The sequence below is a fragment of the Orbicella faveolata genome, unplaced genomic scaffold, assembly GCF_042242905.1.
Source record: "Orbicella faveolata isolate gen_17 unplaced genomic scaffold, um_ofav_v1 contig_14, whole genome shotgun sequence".
Classification (NCBI taxonomy): Eukaryota; Metazoa; Cnidaria; class Anthozoa; order Scleractinia; family Merulinidae; genus Orbicella; species Orbicella faveolata.
The window spans coordinates 10,259,649-10,281,414 of NW_028301541.1; the positions used below are offsets into that span (position 1 = coordinate 10,259,649).

At 37.1% G+C, this 21,766-nt stretch overlaps 2 protein-coding genes across 2 annotated transcripts; one reads left to right on the top strand and one right to left on the bottom strand.

Moving 5' to 3' along the window:
- The first annotated feature begins 5,381 nt into the window (after positions 1–5,381).
- Positions 5,382–6,357, top strand: LOC149113908 (uncharacterized). Its single transcript, XM_089286561.1, has one exon. The coding sequence runs from the start codon at positions 5,446–5,448 to the stop codon at positions 6,172–6,174; it is 729 nt and encodes a 242-aa protein (XP_089142687.1). The 5' UTR covers positions 5,382–5,445; the 3' UTR covers positions 6,175–6,357.
- LOC110041344 (potassium voltage-gated channel protein Shaw-like) lies at positions 6,350–15,209 on the bottom strand. The gene is made up of 3 exons (XM_020746624.2): positions 14,982–15,209; positions 12,685–13,272; positions 6,350–8,674 (listed from the first exon to the last, which is right to left on the bottom strand). Exons 2-3 carry the CDS (start codon positions 13,240–13,242, stop codon positions 6,869–6,871), a joined length of 2,364 nt encoding a protein of 787 aa, XP_020602283.1. The 5' UTR covers positions 13,243–13,272; positions 14,982–15,209; the 3' UTR covers positions 6,350–6,868.
- Between the last annotated feature and the right edge of the window lie 6,557 nt (positions 15,210–21,766).

The window sequence follows — 21,766 nt, forward strand, 5'->3', positions numbered from 1 at the left end:
CGTGAAAGGGACAGAATACAGTTGCAGTTTATGGTAAAGGGACAAAATTCAGTTGCAGTTTATGGTAATATTATGCAAAAGATTAGATGAAGATTCTTTGAAACTGCAAGGTTTCGGAAGATGTATTGTTCACGCGACATTTCTTTAATGAAGCGGGTTTGATTGCCCTTCGGATGGGCTGATAAGAGATGGACAAATTTTAGTGAAAGCAATACTGACATTCCAAAGCCGTGTTAATTACCCCCAGGATGTGTTTAAACACAGGACTCAGCAAGAGACAGATGTCGATAAATTTTTTAATTACTTTCTGCTGCCAAGGAACATTTAAAGTAATTTTATTGTGTTTATTTTCACTGATGCTCTAGCGCCAAACGTTGCGAATATCATCATTTCGTCTTTTTAACACGGAACGAATTTAGTGAGGTACGATATTCTCCCTGTACGGTACTGCGGTGAAAAATGAAATTAAAACCTTCATTTTTTTTACAATTTGAATTGAAATTTAAAAAAAATTAGCTTGTGTCCTGAAACATAAAAGATCGGTTGTGAGGTATTGAATACATTCGGTGTTTTTTTACTTTTCTAAGGCATAGAAATGTTACACGTTCCGAAACTGCTCATACTGCGGTGATCAGTTGGTTTTTATTTTGATTTGGAATGAGAAACTACTAGGTTTTAGAGTGTGAAACAATTGTACCTTTATTTAATGCTTTTAAAGGCTCTGTATAAAAGGGATGTGAATAATAATATGTCTTTTAGAAAAACCTTTAAAGGATATTCCATTATTGTTTGTATTCTTAATTTCTGGAGAGCTCTTTCTCTTTTGCGCTGTCAGAAATCGAACCCAGGGTTCGATTATTAAACATTACGTAAAGTTTCGTGACTATTGTTAGCCTGCGTAAAGACTGCTTCCTTTGTATCATACGGATTTAAACAAAATAGTCTGTACGCAAGCTAACTGTTGTCGGTATTTTGTCGAAATGTTTGTCACGGCAAGACCTCCATAAGTTGAAAACTTGTTAATACCTAAAAAACGTTTATTTTGGTAAAAGAAAGAATAATGTCTAGATACCACTATTCCGGGCCTCTCCCCCATTCAAAGTAGTTAAACATAGCAGTGAGGTTATGAAAGATAGATAACTTAATAAAATTGCAACTGCCAAAAAATCTTAAGGCTGGTTTCAACTAGCAGACGAGCAGAAGCAGAAGTAGAAGCAGATGTAAGCGGAAGAGTAATCATAAGCAAGTGGGGACTCAAGAACATAAGCATAATGACATAACCAAGAGCCGAATAAACAGGAGTCTCGATACCAGCTCATTCTCGCCAAAAAGGTGTTGCCCTGGAGACGAGAATGGATTCTAGCCTACCTCGATAGTTAAAAAAAATATGACGGAGTCTGCCATGCTGTCTAATATTTTCGAAGGCGCCTGGATCAAAGCGAGTTTGATTGGTTGACTGCCTTGGATTTATGCTTATTCTTATTTCAACCGCGTTCTTGTTGCAACATAGAAACAATAAATGAGCTTCAGAAGAAAAGGAACATGTTCGCACCTCTTGCGCTTATGCTTATGGTGGTTTTCTGGTGTCTCCACTGGCTTACATACGCATACTTATGCTAATGCGCGTCTTAAATGCCGCATGGTCTGGGAAAGACATGGGAATAGGCCTGTTCTGGTAAAAGTTCTATGTTCTTCTTCCAGTCGATAACAAAAATCTTGGTTTCATGGTTTGGACTCTGGTCTGTTAAAACTTCCTTATCCTCGCAGCCTTATATAATGAATTAACTTTTTAAATACACATTAGATTTCGATGAGGCTGACCAAAGTGCACACATCTACCTTGGGCTATCTTCTTCTTTTAAAAGTTATTAGGCATCTGAAGTGGATGCGAAAATTAAATACATCAGCTGGGTTTAAAGGCCAGACGAAGAAATCTTATATTGTTCCATTGTCCACAGATGATTTGTAGGCATTTTCACTGCCTAGCTTTGGAAACCCAAATAATAGGTAAATTATATTTCGCAATAATTATAGCTTGAAATAAAAACCTTTTAACATTGTGTTTATCGCAGCGTTTTATTAAGTGCTTTGTTTCCCCATTCTTTAAATGAATCAAAACACCAATTTTCATTGGTTTGCTAGATAATTCCTCGAAAGGCTTGCGTAAACAACGTAGCATGCAAATTGTTTTCCAATTTTCAGAGTCGCTGGCAATTAAAACGTAATAGTTTTTTGAACCTTCTAGAGTTTTTGATATATCAGACTGTCTTATACAAATGGCAGATGTAATTTTTAATTTACACAAAGTTCCGACATTTTAATATCTTTGAACTTCAATTAAATTCTCGATCAGGATTCACATATTGATTGTACTAGAAGAATGACACATTTGGTGTTTCCATTATAAAAAAGAATATTTTATCTAAAAATTTAGCTTTTCCTCTTTATTGAAAGTGTTTAGAAATGGATACATCAACTGAGACGATATCCAACTTACAGTTGGAAGAAATGTTGTTCTTGCCTGCAGCTGATAGTAACATAAATTTCAACAGCAAAAATTGCTTGCAATTTACTAAGTTATTAATAAAGTGTATTATCGTTTGTCTCACGATGTAGTCACTTGAGATGTAGATCGCGACGTTTCGACTGCTTACTGCTAGTCTTCTGCAGGCGATAAGGTCGACTGATTGCACGGTACCGTGCCGATACCGTGCAATCAGTCGACCTTATCGCCTGAAGAAGACTAGCAGTAAGCAGTCGAAACGTCGCGATCTACATCTCAAGTGACTACATCGTGAGACAAACGATAATACACTTTATTATTGCATCTACCACGATGAATAACAACAACCTTTTCCTCGACATTACTAAGTTATTGTTGTTTTCCCTTATGACCCAAATTTTGGCTGCAGATTTAAATCAAACATCGACTTTCGGCACGGTAAAACGTAAAATTTTACCAATGAAAAGCTATGAAGAGCTTTTTCCAAATGTAAACAATGACACGGTCTCTTTGAAGAACATGAATCAATCGGTCGACGCTCTTGAGGGAAGTGTCCTGAGAAAATTACACTCGAGTGTTGACTTCAGGCGGTTCGAGGCTTAAAGATTTTGAGTTTTAATTCCTAGTTATCAAAAACTAAGGATTCAGTTGGTGTTGTTTAGATGAGCAAAAAAACTTTGAACTTTGATGATAATTTATTGGTGTTCGCTGGTTTGATTCTATTTTCAAACAGACCTTTTGCTCCCGTTACGAGACAAAAAGATAAAATTAAAAGAAAGTACATATGCTTCACGCATTTCAATCTCAAAGTGACCATTGCAAATCAGTACCAAATTTCGAGCATCTCACAATCGTTGCAATTTGGTTATTGCTCAAATTGAATTCCGAGTACCACGAATTGATAAACAGGGAGCATTGTCGTGTCTGTCCAATGGTTTTAGCCAGATTATCTCGCCCTTGTATTGCAATGTTATTGCACGGCAGATATGGGAAGTCATAGTCTACCTGATTCCAATTAACATATATTTTTCTACATTCAATCCTGGAAATAAATATAGTATTAAGTGACTTTCAGAGCAGTAAACTATTCTATCGTGTTTCCTTACCTTACTTGAAAGCCTTGAGGTCTTTCAACCAAGAACACAGTATAGTGAATGTGAGTATTGATTATTTATCGTTTTGGATCCCATTTTGCTGAGGTGCAAAAATTCATCAACACATTATGTATGCTGTATTTGGGTGCAATTGCAGTAGAAAATATAACCTTCATTCATTTGCATATGTATTCGAGGAAATAATTTAGCTTGTCAGTCCTCAGAAGAGACATTTAAATGTCAACAAAGCCCGGGAAGTGGATAGACACAAGAGTGTAGAAAACCAAATATTAAAAACGTCAAATAATGACCGACTATCCGAATGGGCCGACGATTACGAATTTTGAGGCAGGTTTTGTTAACACACAGCTGCCATAATAGACTTTAACGATGATTAAAATGAAAGTTTAAGACGATTTAAAAAGTGTGAACAATTTGATGGATTAAAGACTTGCCAGAGACATATTAGTTTATAATTTGATTAGAAATTAACATATTAAAAATTATTATTATTGTCAAAAATTTAAAGGAAGTTTATTACAGAGTGAAGAAAAGTAATTGAAAATGAGGTTCAATGATGCTCAATGGTTAGGTGCTTTCTTTTATTGACTTTTTCCAAATAGTCCTCATGCGCGTCTAAATTTAATTTGTCTAGAACCCTTCCTGTGCTTTCTATCGAAAACTCAGCGGGAAGGTGAGAATTAAAATGAAAGGAATGACAGTTCAATAAGATGGAAATGTGTCTAAAAAGCCACTAGCATGCAAAGATGTATTTGTTGTCTTCAGGGAGTAACTATGACTTTCAATTTAATCGATGTGAAAAGCTTCCTTCCTATAACGCCCCAGTGAAAAGAGAGCAAGCTTGAGAGGACGTCTTCAAAACAAAATAGGAACTTCTAGGGGAAAAAAATAACTTAAACGTTCTGTGCCTTTCAAGTTATACCGATCTCCAACTGTCTGAATCGAATCTCCAGTTTTTGCAGAATTACGCCACGTTATACCATACAGAAAACTAAGGGCCTGCTTTAATACAGTGACAAATATTAGGTCCACTTAACGGCGATTCCATTTTCACAACGTTTAAGTCAATAACAATAACAGAACAATTTGTAAAGGCTTTTAACATGTTTTAGCGTTTTAATGGCCGCTGAATTTGTGTTTGAACAAGCACAAACACTACAAACACTATCAAAAGCTTCACTGTGTTCGTTGTGTGGAGAATTCTACAAAGTACTTAGCTGAAAGAAGCGAAGGTGCAAACAACCGATTAATTTAAAAAAATTAAAAAAAAAAGAAAAATCAGAACAAAAAAAAGAGTAAAGGTAGTGTGACACTCAAAACAGGCAATAACACTCCTGTAAAACCCTCTGCGAAACTATGGATTGCATCGAATATTCACAGAATACAAGCCCATACAGTTTGAGTCTTTCGATATCAGAAAAATGCGAAAGTAACATGGAACACTTGCAGGATAAATATTATATTTTTACAAAATTATAGTAGATACCAATAGATAATAATAATAATAATAATAATAATAATAAATAATGGGAAAATAATTCCCCAATGGTTAGAAATCGGTATTTATATGTGAGATCTATACCGTCTTGATACTTTTAGTCATTTGTCTTAAGTTCTTCTATATGTATTAAGCCCATTTTGTTAGGTTTACCAGGGCTGTATTATACACGCGAAGCTAGTAACAGGCAAGGCGAGGCACTTACGTATGCCTCTGTCATTATTTTTATTATTATTATTATTATTATTATTATTATTACTATTATTATTATTATTATTATTATTAAGTATCAGTATCTGAAGGAAAATACTGTTTTGCCAATTAGAGATATGAATTTTGATTTAAACAAGAGTGAGTTCCGAGACGCTGCGAAACTCAGGTACGACTGGGAAGTTCCTGATACTCCCTCTGTTTGTGTTTGCGGGGACATATTCAATGTGGATCACGCTATGATATGTAAAAGAGGCGGATTTATCATCCAACGCCATAATGAACTAAGGGATTTGGAGGCGGAACTGCTTAGCATGGTATGTAATGGTGTCGAAACCGAACCAGTTTTGCAAGACATCACAGGAGAAGAGTTGAATAGGGGAGCCAACACCGCCCCTGATGCGCGGCTGGATATAGTTGCTAGGGGATTCTGGGAGAGGCAGAGGTCGGCTTTTTTTGATGTCAGAGTATGCCATCCGAATACAGACTCCTATAGAGATTTGGATCCAGACCAGATATTCAGGCAGCACGAAACAGAGAAGAAGCGCCAGTATGCCAGCCGTGTGTTAGAAGTAGAGCAAGCTACATTCACGCCATTAGTTTTTAGCACGACGGGTGAAATGGCAGTGGAATGTAATCGATACCATAGTAGACTTGCTGAGTTAGTTGCTACAAAGAAGGGCGAAAGTTATGCGACTACAATGTCATGGATTAGGGCAAGAGTATCTTTTGCGCTGCTGAGATCAGCATTACTTTGTTTAAGAGGCTCGCGAGCTCCTAGGAGAGTGCACTTAGAACTGTCGGACATTGATTTAGATATCGAAAAAGGACATGCAAATATTCGTTAAGGCAATTGAGAATGCTATTTCTGGGGAACTTTAGCCGAAGCCACGAACACTGAGCCAAGACGTGGACCTGCATATAGCTACAGTTTTTTTTAAAGTAGAGTTTTTGCCATTTAAATGTGTAGAGTGTTTTTTACTATTCTTATTTAAATTTTTTCGACAGATGACAATAGACAAATTTATAAGGGTTGTAAAGATTAAGTGTAATTTGTAATTCGTTTGTAAGTTAGTATTTCCCTGACATATATATTGTCCTGAGAATTTTTACAGTTGTAATTTTTTATAAGCCACTAATAAACATTATTATATAAAAATTTTTAATATTATTATTATTATTATTATTATTACAGAGTATAATTATGTGGGTAGGCTATTGAAATTTTTACAGAAATTATTTTAGGGAAAATAATAATTTTAGGGAGCATAAGCATAAGCACAAGTGAAAACAGCCGCGACATAAACATAAGCATAAGCTGAAACATAAGAAGAACGAACCCACTTATTTGTCTTGTGCTGTTTTCACTAGTAACGTGCTCGACATAAGCATAAGCATAAGGACAAGAAAAACGAACAGTTCTGTTTTTCTTGTGCTTATGCTCATACAGTCTTTCTCCTGAGTCTTAAAACATTATATCCAAGATTGTGGGTGTGTTTTATTTTTAGCTCACTCGGATTCAACCTACTAAACAGGTTAATCTCAAATCGATGTTTCGTTGTCAGTATGTTTATCAGGTTTCTTTGGCATGTCTATAAATAGAAGAGGACGTTCTCTGCTAGGTTCTCTTCTAGGGTTGTCAAGTGCAGGTGGACTATCACCTAATTCGCTAACAAGTGTTTCTCGTTCGTCCAGTTCACGTTTATTTTCTGGATCACTGCCGTCATCTGACAGGGTTGTTTTCCAGTGAGGAACAAGTTCAAGTTGGACCGGCGAGACTCCATTAAACGGAAGTTCTCTGCTCCAAGATGGCAAACTTTCCATACTCACCTGCACTCCTTCGTCTACGCCTGGAATGTATATTGTGTACATTGAATTATTGCGGCTAGACTCTTGTGCAATCCCTCTGGTGTCCGAACAACAACATACCTCCATTGAGGAACTTTTATGGTTTTCATTTCCATATAAGCTGTTTGTTTCTCTTGGCAAAGAGCAGCGTTCACAGAGATCTGAACTCTGTGATTGTGTTTTTCGCGGCGGAGCTGTAGGGAATGGCTTATGCGTACTTGTTGGAACGCTGAAGGAACGCATACGAGACGATTTGACGTTTTCCGCTATCCAAAGGGGTAGACGATCCTTCGAAGAAAGCCGTGTGACACCTGGAACAGTCAAACTGTTCCTGGAACTGTCATTTATGCTAGAATTTGGCTTGGAAGCTTGCGGCTGATTATTGGAACAATCATTTTCTTCCGATTCGTCCTTTTCAGGGAGATCTCCAAGTTTTAAAATGACCCTTTCATTGCGGCTAAATTTTCGTTCTCTGGTGGGTCTTGTGGTAGTTGCCGATGTTCTTGCATCATTGTTTTGACCGTTGTCAGACGTAGTGGATGGAAGACTCCAAGTTCTGGTGTTGTAGTTTGCTTCGCAAGCATTCTGTTTTGGATAGCTATTTTGCCTGGGTGAATTACTATTACGCATGCTCGTTATTAGGTTTTCTTCTTCTCCGGTTTCAAGACCAACTTGGCTGCGCATGCGTAGTCCCCTGCGCCGGACCCCTGAAAAATTACCCCGATTGGAAAAATCTGAGGTGATAGAACTCAACAACACTTTATTCCTTTTTCTTGGAAGTTTAAGCCTCGCTTGAGCGTGCGCATAATAAAGATTAAAGTTACTTCCAATGATGGAAATGGGAAGAGCTACTACGAGAAGGCCACAGATTGCGCATACTCCACCAATGATCTTTCCTACCCAGGTTTTTGGAGTCATGTCACCATAGCCGACGGTCGTCATAGTGATGAGCGACCACCAAAACGATTCAGGAATGGAGCGAAACTTTGTGTCGGGGCCATCCATGGTTCGCTCGATGTAGTAAATTATGGAAGAGAAAAGAATCACAGGTATTAAAAGAATTAACAACAGCAAGCCGAGTTCATAAGAGCTGGCTTTTAAGGTGTGCAGCAATATTTGTAGGCCGTAGAGTAAGCGGAAGAAACGGAAGAGCCGTAGAAGGCGGATCATGAGCAGTGCGTCAGCAATCGGAGAACCGCCATCGGGATCGAGGATCCGAAGATAAAACGGCATCACCGACAGGATATCGATCCAGTTCGACACCATTCGGAAGAAGACACGCCTTCTGGGACAAAAGATTATCCGTAGCAACAATTCAAATGTAAACCAAATACCGCAGAAGAAATCGATCGTGTTAAGGATCGTGTCTGTGGTAGCGTCTCTAGCAGGGGCCGAAGAACCTTCGGCAGCTCGGTAGCCCTCGGAGAACTGCGGAAGAGTCAAAGCACACGATGTGCCCACGGACAGCAGGATCAAGGCCACGGAAATTATCGAGAATACCTGTATGAGAAATTAAAACACAGGTATTAAATAGTAAAATTGTGTCAATTAATGAGCCCTGAGCTTAGTTTTGTCAAGAGCTAGCCGGTAGAAGTTATTTCGAATTCCAGGCGGGTGTTCACCATATATATATAAAAACAACAACAACAACAGCGTTGGCTAGTGTTATGAATAAGATTGAGAGACATTGTATCAGGTGCATACAAGAATACCTCAGTCATGGTGTATTCTATTTCTTATAGCATAACGACATGAAACACTACACAAGTCCTCAAGTGAACGTTTAAAGTTCTGACCATATGGAAACGACATGTAGCACTTGATTTGTTGTTTTTTGGTCGTAAGAACCAGAGCCGTATTTTCATCGCACTGCGCGCTTTTATTTGTGTATAGATGGCATTGTTTCCTTCGATTTTGTGTTTTCAGTATTTTTTGCTTGTTTTTGCACTGTTTTGTTTCCTTCTTTCCGTATTTAGTTGTGAGGCGCCGGGTTCGACTCCCTGGCGAGGTTGGCGGGCCGGCCTCTATCAGAGGGTGTCCCCCCTCACCTAGGTGGTTTTTAGGTCTTTGAATGTTATTATTTTTAGGGGCGAGGCATTGCACTACACCTTTCATGCAACCTAGTTACAAAAAAAAAAAAAAAAAAAAAAAAAAAAAAATTAAAAAAAAACAAGACGGGGATAATAATCATACGATATCGTCTCAGATTCAAGAGGCTTATTTTCCAAGGAAGGTGTCGGAAGGTTGCTTTTCTCCCAAATTATGGTGGATGATACCGAGCTCACGAGTTTGTATATAAATGAAGGCAATCTCTAATTTAGAAAACAAAATATCACCAAAACTACCAGCTTGGTCAACGGCAAATTGAACGGAATTCTGTTCAAAACAAACTCTGTTTAGAAATTTTAAGGAGACACTTTGTAATGTTTTCAAACTGTAGGACAATGTGAGGGAAAAATCGCAAAGCCAAAAGAGAAAGAACCACTGTATGTTTAAGACTGTGCTATAGACAATGGTAACCGAAAGTATCGAAGTTGTTCAATTAAAGGATGCCATGGAGGTCAAAACGAGAACTGAATCTGAAGCTGACACTAGGTGGATTTACTACGCGGTGAAAATAAAATCAAACGTTCAAGGTATGGAGCTATTGACAATATGGAGAAAGCTAGTCCTAGAGGATTATGAAGCTTGCAATTAGTTATTTAACTCTAAAATAAAACCAAAGCAATCAATAAGCCTAGCCTGCTAAAGGCTTGATCTTATATCTCTGGAAATGCTTTTTTTTTTTGTTATTATAATGTAAGATGAATGAATGAATGAATGACTTTATTCAGGTGCCAATAGTATTCAGCTTAAAAAACTAATTGGGGACAGTATTTGTGATGTGATGGCTTCATGTTGTGTTATTTTCCCGCAATATATTATTTGGCCAGTCGATCCCCTTTTAAACAATTGCGTAAATTGCATGTTATACCGGCGCAGGGAGAATGCTGTTAAATCTAGGGAACACGGTGGTTTAAATTGAAAAACCAAAAACAAAAGAAAATTCACAAAAAAATTTCAAAAATGGGAAAAAAAAATGTTATGAAAGATCAAACTTCAGAAATATACGCGCAACCGAGGCTTAGTTCTGGAAAGATGCGGTTGGGTTTGATTAGGCAGCTGGTGGCGCAAACTTAGTATGGTTTGTCAAGTTGTCGTGTATAAAGGTTAACTGCACCCTGTGTGATATTCGTTTTACCTGAGTAATTAACTTAGCAGTATAAAGATAACGCCCTGTGGAATTAGACGGCGGTCACTTTGGGAACTAAAAACTCCTTAAGTGTCACATCCACAAGGTTGCCTCGTTAACTTCTTTTGTTTTCTCTGGTAATGCATCAGTGAATTCCAGCTGTGCAAATCCCCCGGGTAATAGCGGGGTATTTTCCCACCTTGACCTTCCCGGGGATCCTTACCCCCAATTACCCCGGTCATATTGACCACCTCGAGTTTTAACCTTACACCACTATGACCTATTCATCGGCAAATACGGTACGTGCGTTTAGATAGGATTCTTTATGGAGGCAGCGTGGCCGAGTGGTTAGGACGCCGGATTTGAAATCCGGAGGTCGCGGGTTCAAGTCCCACTCAACTTAGCTGGAGTTGTTTCTCCGTAGACCCTAGTTCAACTCCTCGGTCATGCTTATACATAGCCAAATGGTCTGTCTCCCGCCAGTTGGGATTTTTATATATGTTATGTTCATTTGCATTATTTGTTTCATCATTTGGTTTCCTGAAAAGCCCCATTGGGGGAGTGATCAGTTAAGATCTGTCCCGGTCGAAGACATTTGCATATTTATTTTCAAACGATTATTAATCCCAGGGTCCGTCGGCCCGGCGGGAAGGAGGGGGAGCTAGGGAGGAATGGGCACAGCTGGAATTAATTGATACATATAATTTCTCAATAAACAGTGCACCCTAGTAGTGCGAATTTACCATCAGGTCAGTTTCCATTAGTGATCACAAATGGAGTGTTTATGCGCCATCCTGTGAAGAAAAATCAATTAATTTTAATCCTTACTGAATCGTTTCCAAATTTCTATTCCTTTCTAGGCGGCTTCGAGATAAATTTCAGGTTAAGAGGTAAAGCTTCAGAAAACAAGAGATATCCAATTTGATTGGTTCGATATTCGTTCCGGTGAAAATTGAGACTCCATGTTAATCACCTCCAGATGTCCACGGTTCGGCTAGATAACTTAAATGTCGTAAAAGTCGATGTCAGATTTGCGATAGTTAAACACAGGAAAGTTTAGGCTAATTAAAACAGGCCACGGAGATTTATTTGTTATAGCCCAGGTGATTTAACAACGGGTTTTTGCCACAAAAAATGTCCAATGCAAAATTAGAGCTGTTTCCTTAGTAACGAGTGCTGTAAAGTTACAAATTTAACAACCCTGCAAGCAATTTGCTTTTTACTGAATAAAGTGAAAGCAACACAGCACGCTAAAGCTCCCTAACAGGAAACAATTGTTTTCATATCATTTTCCAGTTAATACAACAATGGTTAGCTTATTTTAATTTTTTTTTTCTGAGGTTTGCTTTAGATTCTCGGGTTTTGTAATTCTAAATTGCTTATCGAAACTGTCAAAATGTCTAAGTAACGCAAACAATATTTCTTTCTAATTCCGCATAAACAGCCGTCTCAAGACTTAGGTGATTAACACTGAACTTCTTGACTCAACTAAAGTTTGTTTTTGCGGCTTTTAAAGGCAATTATTCGAAAAGATTTAAGTGCGAATTTTGGCAGTTTTAATAACAACCATCTATCCACCGCGGGGTGTCGTAAAACGCGAAGAGACACGAAATTAATTACTATGCAAAAAGAGTTTGGGAAAAGAAAGCACACAATTTCCTGATTGATCGGACACAGCTTTTGTAAAAACCAGCATGGTAACGTGACAGGTGACAGTATGTTTTGTCGCTGGCTGAGGAGCAAGAATCGTTCATTAGTACCAAATGTTAATTTGCATCTCAAAATGTGGTTTTAACAGGGTAATATCACCAGATAAATCTCCGACATCATCTTCACTCAACGACTTAACGTCACCTTCATCGGCTTGATGGTACTCCTCAATTTTAAGCCACGATTCATTTTGATCGCATATTACAAAATTGAAGGTAATAATAAAAAAATTGCTTATCGACAATAGGAAAAATTCCAGGATCTGTTGCTTCCAAGCAGCTCTCTTAACATGATTTGAATCTCATTATTTAGCGTCAACGCTAACACATTTTTACATCACGAATTACACGAACATATCACAAATATTTGAAGCACGTTTCCGAGATCTCGCAAATATATTTTCGTCCAAAATCGAAAGGCCTTAACCGCGCCCTACTCTCAAGAGCGGTACGAGTTTAAAATAAGTTTTGTTACAGAATGTACTCCTAAATAAACAAAGTCAAACCAACGTTTTTCTAATCAATACAAAAATTATCGAAATTGTGAAGCGCACGGAAGCCAACCTCACCTTTGCAGCTTTGGAAGAGTGAGGCTCCTCTAGAATTGGCCATATTTTCGGCTGGTATTTAGTCCACCAGGTGAAACGACCACAGTCTCTTGCCGGTGTTGTGTCCTCTAATCGGTCACTCTCTAGATCTGTGTCCTGATCTTGGTCACCCTCGTGCACATTAAAACTTTTTAAATTCTGCTCAGCGTCACGGTGTTGACTGTAGGACGTCCAGCAACAGTGCTCCATTTCCTTTTCATCAATGCCCCAATACGCAAGCTCCTCCTCAAAGAGCGGGCCGCACACATCATGAGGACAATGTAGTTTGCCCGTGCGATAGTAATTCAAAACCTGCTCAAAGATTCCGGGATGACGGTCAAAGAACAACTCGATTTTCTCCGAGTCGTAGTCGATGGCTTTTGTGACGTTTTCCACAACCCAGTACAAGCGTGTATCCGGGTAATTCCGCACAGTGCTTAAATACGTTTCATGCTTTCGTCCACCGACGTTTAAAATGATCCTTCGCTGGGTTGTATCAACCACTCGCGGAATTATCTCAAATCGTTGTCTCGTTTTCATTGATGTTGTCTACTTCTCACCTAAAACATACTGTTAATACAGAACGCGTATTTAGTACATACACTCTCAACGGTGTTCTTGGGTTATTATAATAACAACAAAAACATTGTGGTCACACAAGAGACTCGTTTCCCTTGTTTTCTTAAAAAATATATTAAAATAGAAAATTGCATTAGACCTATTCGATATTTATGCAGAGTAAAGCCAACCAGATGGTTTTATTTGCTGGCGAGAAATTCTCCATTTTTATTGGTTAACTTGACTCTTGAAATAAAAGTTGTGCAAACGGTTCCATTTTGCATTCATTATAATATTTAGGTAAAAAATTTCAGCTCTGTTTTAATTTCTTGAAAGTGCGAATATTGAATCCAATCGCCTCCCTCTGCGACAGTGTGCAAAATTCGGAATAATTAGAATTCAGGTTTTTTCTCAAATTCCATCGTGACTGGATCTAAAAGCTCATAAATTAAAAAAAAGGAACGGTTTTGATAGGTGATAGTTGTTAACAAGCTGATGATGCACTGCACTGTAAGGTTCATCTATGAATAAATAAAAACCTTTTTAGTTTAACGCCTTCCTTCCTCCATGTAGATTATTGACAGAGGCGAGGATTAATGAAAAATGCATTTCATACTCAGATTGTCAGTAGGCATAGCAAAGCGACTACAATGTTCATGTACTGCATTGATTAGATGGAAATGTCATATTTTATTTACATCTATATTGTTTTCACCTGAAAACGCCAAAAAATATATTTCAAAGCTTACATGTACTACGGAAGTTAATACCGAGAAATAATTGACAGAACACGGGTTCTGCTCCACCTTAGATTTTTAAAGCGTTTTGATTGCATCTCAAAAAGGGAAAATTAGAACATTTTAAACTAATTTTGTAATAAAAATTATCAGAAATTACAGGGAAACGTATTTGACAAATCTTTAACAGAGGTCTTCGTTCAAGTCAACTCGCAAACTGAGAATTTACAATGAGATATTGTGTTTTAAATGTAAATAAAACTCGTATCTGACCTGCTGCTGGTGGTTTAACTGAGTGTTTTCGTTCGCGTCTTCAGCTCGCAGACTCAAATTCCGTGGAATCCTCATTTTGTTCCGATTTTTTCAGGCCCACCTATTCCTGCATTATATTTTGTCTTTAATTTAATCGGCTTATTTATTTATATTAATTAAATTCAATCATCCGCAGTTTGGTAATCATAGTTTAGGCTAGGGTGCAATGTTTTCACGGTAGAGCATGTATGCACACAGTGAAGATGACTATGCGAAAATCACGAACGAGATCCTGCAAGTTACGGCAGCAGAGTACTGCGCGTTATAAGCACCAATCTACAACCGATTCCGATTGCCACTTCAGAACTGACAAATTCATATCAAAAGTGGGGAATAAAATTGGCTCGCACTAATTCGTTTCAGCGAGAAAATAGAGATGCGTCTGAAAGCCCTTGAAAAAGTGCATCTGCCGGTCAAAATCTGTTGATGTTGAAACATGTCAAAAAGCTAAGGCATAATTCGTCTTGAGGTCGATGTTTGCGGCAACGTTGTTCATGTGTTCAGAAATTATCGTTCTCACTTAATAAATCGTAAATTAAAATAGAGCAATTAAATTTGTTAGTTGAATTTGAAGCCAGCCGCTTACGAAGGCAAGCAGCATGATGTTAGCCAATATTATTTGGGGATCTACGTTTTCAAAGATGTTTGAGCAGCACTAAATATCTTGTTTACCTTTTTTTCGCCCCTGTATTGCTCGAGTTGAACCATTTACTATGGTGTTGAACAATTTTTGCGCAAATGTTGTTTCCGTGTGTGAGCCCGCGATTGTCTCCATTGGTAGAGAACATAACATATCCGCATTCAGCAGTTGAGGACAGTGGACGTGAGTCATTTTCAAAGTACACGGGTTACTTCAATGAAAATAAACCAGCCCCTGTTTTCCTTTTTTTTCCAAATCATTTCTAAAAGGATGTATTTGAGGTGAAAAATGCGCTGTTTGTTTGAGACTCCGCTGTCCAATAGTGTATCATAGTCTATTTACATCCTGTTAAATATTAAAGTAGGAAAAAATGAGGAAGTTCATACATAAATTTGTTAAAAACCAGAGAGCATAGCCGCTCTGTTGCTACAACAACCAAAAGTTTAATCTGGCAAGATGGCCTTTCGACAGAGAAACTACGTCTATTTTAGAAATTAAAATTTAAAGAAATTATGTAACAAGGGATTTTCAGAAAGTACGCTGAATTCCACAATTTGCATGTTTTTCAGTCTTTTCAAAATGGCGTGGAAAAGTGTACCAACCGCAAACTCTAGTTTGCCATTTCTGTTTACGACGAGAAGTTACAATGAGGTAGTATGAGTACCTTCTGTATTCTTTCAAAAGTAACTATTAAAAAGTTCAACGAAGAGAATTAAAAAATACGTTGAATGAAGCGCATCTCGAAGAAGATCATAATTTATGCTATAATTTTAACATTAGTGTGGAGCCATCGTGAGAGCGACTGATAGCTTATCTTTCGAAGCTGGGATATCGTTGGCATAAGTTTGGGTGTCATAAGGGTTGTGGGGGGGGGGGGGGAGAGCTACTTTGGTCATTGTTCAAATATGAAACCTTTTTAAGTCTACACTCTCTTATTTTTCATGCTGTCAAATTGTTACTATATTTCTAATACCCTACATTTTCATGAATAGTGTGTAATAACATCTACTAAGGTAGTAACATATTCCTAAAAAAGGTGAAAAAAAAAATAGTCCATATAGTTAAACATGCATCATTGAAAAACACTTTTTAAAGCAGCAATCCTCCCCCCGCTCCCCTCCTAAGACAGGACACCAAAACTGAAAAGTCACAAAAATGTCTTATGTAGAAACCTAAAATAATTATTAAGTTTTAGTCTGATGACAAGTAAGCAATCTCCTTTCTTAAGCAACAACATATGCTCGATATTTTGAATATTTTTTTTCTTGGCCAAATTATTCCATGTGAATTCTTTAAAAGGTCACCAGATGGGCAGGATAGGCCATCTGCTAAAGATATAGAGTCTGCATTAATGTAAGTTGGACTTCTTATTACGTAGGTTGTAATTAAATTTTTTCTCCATTCTACATTGTCAGTGAATATGTTGACGATACACATTTTAAGACACAATTTGGCCAGTTAAAAATAGTTCTAGATATATATAGAAAGAAAACGCAAGATTATAAATTCGTCTTTTTGCAACGAACTCAGAAGTGTCATGTTGCATTGATAAGCAGAAAAATACAAAAGTATCACGTTTTGCACTTTGGTGATGTCAAGGATAAGATATCACTGAAATTAAAATGATGTAGACATGCAATACCACAGACTTTCCATTCCCTGTTTGTGTCTTGCAGGTGTCGAGATATCATAATTTCTTAGTAAGGCTACGAGGAAGTCCAAAATCCTGTACTAAAGGTTCAGACCATAGCGATGATTTAATTATGTCTCTTGTAGTCTGACTGAGCGCTTTCAGCATAGTATTGCAGGCGATCACCTTTCAATTAAAGAATCTTTGATCAAATTCGCTTGAAATTTAGCTTTTTGCCATAACGTTTAAAGATACTAACAACATACTACAGATACTACAAATACTAACAGAAAATGTTTAAACTGAAAGACTTACAGCAGAACCTGACGTCCTCGACTTTCTGAGGTCTAGGAGATTACGAGATACCTATTTCTAATTTAGTGTAACCAAATATATATATTTTAATTTATTTTTTAGTTTGCGAGGATTAAGTATCATGTTGCATTCGTGCGCAGGAAAAACAAAAGCATCATGTTTTACATGTTGTGGGTGTCAAGGATAAGATATTCGTCGCCTCACTGAAATTAAAATGAGTTAAACATGTAAAGCAATACCACAGACTTTCCATTCTCTGTTTGTTTCGTGCAGGTTGTCGAGATATTAAAATCGCTTTGTAAAGGTGAGAGGAAGTCTAAAATTTCCAACAGGAAATGCTATTACCATTTGCTTTTATTTATTATAGCTTGCACCAGGTTTTCGGCCAGTACGATAGAGCTTTACAAAAAGACATTGAGTGCTTAGCTTATTGATGCGATAACCTTGCATGTCTACCAAGCTGCCTCCACTAAATCGTCTTTTATGTTGACTACGGACCCATTTTCTTATTGAAAAATTGAAATACCACAAACACTTAAAGCAACTAATGAAGGATGTGACATTAAAAACCGCCATCTCGATAAGTAATAAAACGGCATTGTGTTTCGACCGGAACTGAAAACTACTCACCTGCCCACTTATTATACGATAGATAAAAAAGTCGAAATCAATTCGCTCTTTTTCTTCGTTTCATACATTTGTTTTCGTCAAATTAAAATACAATAACCTTGGAGGACACCACAAAACCGCTGCTGACTGCTTGTCTTGCCTCATTGCGCGGAAAGACGCTTATACTCGATTTTCTTTTTGACAAGCCGCTATTTTAAAAAAGTAAAATTGCATTTTTTCCCCTCACCATCGCAGTTTATAAAACCTAACCCTAAGATTGACTTGAAAAAGGTATATCTTGTGTGGTTAGTGGAATAATTTGGGTGATTTGTAAAATAGAGGCGAAGCATGCTTAGACGTATTCAATCACATGTAACCCATTTTGCATAAAGCTTTGACAAGATAAAGTCTACACAGTTCTCCCGGAACTCGATTCAATGGCAAATGTACCTTTGTAAATACATTGTTTACATTGAAGGTAACCCGAAAAAATTAAAGTTACAATCTGTAGTTTGATCCCTTAGCAAGCCAAAGCATGAGGTGTTGACTTTTTGCGCAATCGCCTCTACTAGAGTTGAGACCGTGGCGCTATGATTTACCTGTATGTATCGAAGTCTGAAGGAAAGCTTGCCGCATATTGCTGTATGCGATCACCTTCCAATATGACGAATCTTGGATCGAAATCGCTTGAAGTTATACGTTTTTGCATTATATAGAGTAAATAACACTGGAGACAGACTGCAGATATTACTAATACTAAAGGAAAATTTCTGAAATGGAAGACTTTCAGTAGAACTGACTAAAATCCAAGTTCTAAGGTCTACGAGATATTTGTTTCCCATCCTTGAATATATATAGTGCTACTAAGTAATCTGCTCGTTAACAATATTTCCCTTTTAGATACTTTTTTTTTTACCTTTTTTGACTACCTGTCGATGAGATAAATGGCATTTGACTAACATTTGATCACCAGTTCCTCTTTCTGTCGCAATCTGCATACATCTCAACTTGAAATGAATTGCTCTGATAGTGGAAGATTATAAACTACAAGCCTATGTAACCAGCTACAGGGCACAGACAAAACAACATTATTATTATTATTATTATCAGTATTTTTCCTGTGAGGCGCAGAGTAAACGAATTTTCGACCTGATTATCACCGATTGACAATGTCATTCTGGGAAGTCCAAAAAATTTAATATTATTTATTGTTACTTTCCATTGGTACGCGCGAAGTCATGATGAACAGAATCATGAACTGTGATTGGTGGATCAAGAGGTCCAGACTTATCTCAGTTTTCACCCAGACCGCTCCAGTGATGGCCATTTGATTATTTTCATTTAAGTGAACCTCGAGTTAATCACGCTTCACTTGACCAACAACAACAACAGCAAGTGACAACAGAAGTTGGTCAATATAACATTATCTCGGCCTTACGTGTTCGATTTTGAAGCTTAGAGTTTTTGTGATCACGTTCTTATGTTTTGCTAATTTTTGGATTAATATTCCCACATCTGTTTACCGCAAGCTGGGTCAGTAACAATTGTAGATACTAACCTAGGAGCTAGAGATAAATCTTTCAAATTTCTCTTAGGAAATCTTTTCAAGATACTCTAAATAGCGAGCACTCCCAATTAATGATTAAATCTTTACAGTTTCATGGCGTCACTTCATCTCTAAGTTTTGTCCGTCGTTCGCAGTAAATTTTAAATCACATGCACAACCCGACAGGTATTGGCAGTAATTAACTCTTGTTATTCAAACATTGAGTGCTTAATTGTATCATGACAAAATGTTTTATGTTATTGTCTAAAAATAATTTGGTGGTTTGATCTCACTTCAGAGAGCTCTTGACTACGCATGTCCTTTCGTTCGAAAAACTGAAATTGATTAAGATGGTTTACGCAATGCACGGATAGACTATCCAGTTTTACCTAACTTGGGATAATTTCGCCCAAGTTAGATTTGATAATTGTTATTTATTGAATATCTGGGAAATCGTTTAGAATGAAAAAGCAGCTGGAGATGTGTAAATTCCCTTTTTGTTTAATCATGCACAATCTTTGGTAGTCTTGGTAACATTGCAGGAAAAAACTTCGATGATTGAGTAATTTGCTATTGAATAGGAAACTTTCCTGGTTTGTTGACAGCTGAAAAATGGCACATATTTTTATTAGGTTTACAATTTTTGGCAAACTGAAATAGTTAGCCACGAAATTTGTGTTCCATGTACGTATTAAATGGTTCACTGCATAATAATGCGACAATAAGTTTGTTATTGACTCTCCCGCTGTAATATTTAATTCGAGCAGTGATTTACAAAACAGAAATGGATTGTCCAAGGTTCTGCCAGTGACTGAAATCATCAAGTGTGAATATATATACGGTTTGATATTTGATGGAATATTTACTAGGGCATATTTACTCATGTGCTTGTATCTACCCGTTTGGCAAACAGTGAGATTTCGAAATTGTATACCAAGCGTTTGATTTTATAACGGAAATTAACTGCAAAGACGAAGGTTAAGCTCCGTATCTTCATGTAAACAAAGCTGGATCACGGTTTGATTTTTTTCTTCCTTCGAATCTAAAAAAATAAAATGCCAAGGCAGGCATCAAAATTCATTTCTAAACGTTCACGGAAATAATTTGTAGTTGAAAAGACAGTCTTAACTTTCTTTATTAAAGCTTTACCCAAATGTGACATTGAATTTAGTAATACTTGCTACCAGGTATTCATAATTGCTTAAGACTAAACATTGATAATTATTTTCCTACACGGAAATTAAGTAAAATGCATGGTTTTGCTCGCCTGATAGTCTTTCTTCAATCTGTTTGAATCTTCTTAAAAGAAAACGTAACAAATTTTTGTCTTTTGTTAAATGGCTTTTGGTTAAAGTACCTGTCGAAATTAAAAGAATTTACAAAGGTCTTCTAGCATCATAACAAACTACGAAGGAATTACGAAGTTCGATCACTTAATGCAATAGTTATCTTGCAGAAGTGTAAAAAACGTCTACCGGCTCAATGCAAATCAAATTTGGTGAGTATTTTTTGGTTACGAAGAAGTACATTCACAACCACAACAAATATCTCTTACCTGGTCTTAGAACAGTGTTTCGGTTCCTAAGCTGTCAGTAAACGTCCAGCAGATTGTTATCCATCACAACGCTACAACAGAAGCTTTAGATGAATATGTAAATAGTTTACAGGATTCGCGGTTTTAGCAACTTAACACGAGTTACGTTTGTATTGGCCCAACGATTGTCGACAAGAACTCTACTGCTCTTCAAAGGCGTCTATCGTTTGTGTTTCAATTTTGCTCCAAGGTTTTAACATCTGGTTATTTTGTTTTTCAGTGGGTAAAATTTGACTGCGTATCTGCAAATTTAGTTTGATATACTGGTTTTTTGTTGTTGTTGTTGTTTCAATATGTGGTTAGCTTTCCAAACCGAAAATTTTTATCTGAATGGAAAGGTGCCGAGAAACCATGAATAAATTTATGTTCCATTAGTTTATTTGCAAGACAATTAGCTTCTGTAGAAGGTAATCATTGTTTCAATCAACAGTGAACACCAGTTGTTTTGTTTAGTAATTGTTACAGAAGATTCTGGTAACCAATAATTTCCTACCCGATATATCATTTCTTACCTGCTTTAGTTCAATTGAATGTCCAAGAGCACGCTTATGAGAACACAATTATTCAGATGGTTTAAATTTCGCTGTTTCCACATTATTACAAAACGGGGAGAGTTACATTAAAGCTCTTAACGAGACCGATTTGTGTCTCTGGTGGTTTTTTAACATTGATAAGTATTACGCACTTGTTAAGATGGCATGAGAGATATTATTTTCATCAACTGAACGTCATTCACAAGACACTAGAAAAAACATGTACTTCGCCAGCTTTACTCGACGTTTGCTTTTGCATTTAAAATGATTCTTGCGCAAGGCCTTGAATATAAAAATGTTTTTGATTTACATGAAAACGAACTTGTGAATTAATCCCATTATCATATGATAAGTGTTAAATCATGAAGACGCGTTTGAAGTTACGCCTTGGGCGCCTGTCATTCGATGAAAAATTCCTGTTTGGATTTCCGGAAATTTCCAGTGACGTATGGAACAACATTTTTTTCGGAATTTCCGGTAAAGGAGACAACTTAGTGCGAATTTTGGTTCCATTTGACTTCATTTCGGTTGAATGGTTCGATTTTCGGAAATTCAACAATTATCGGAATTTTTGATTGAATGGAAAGCGC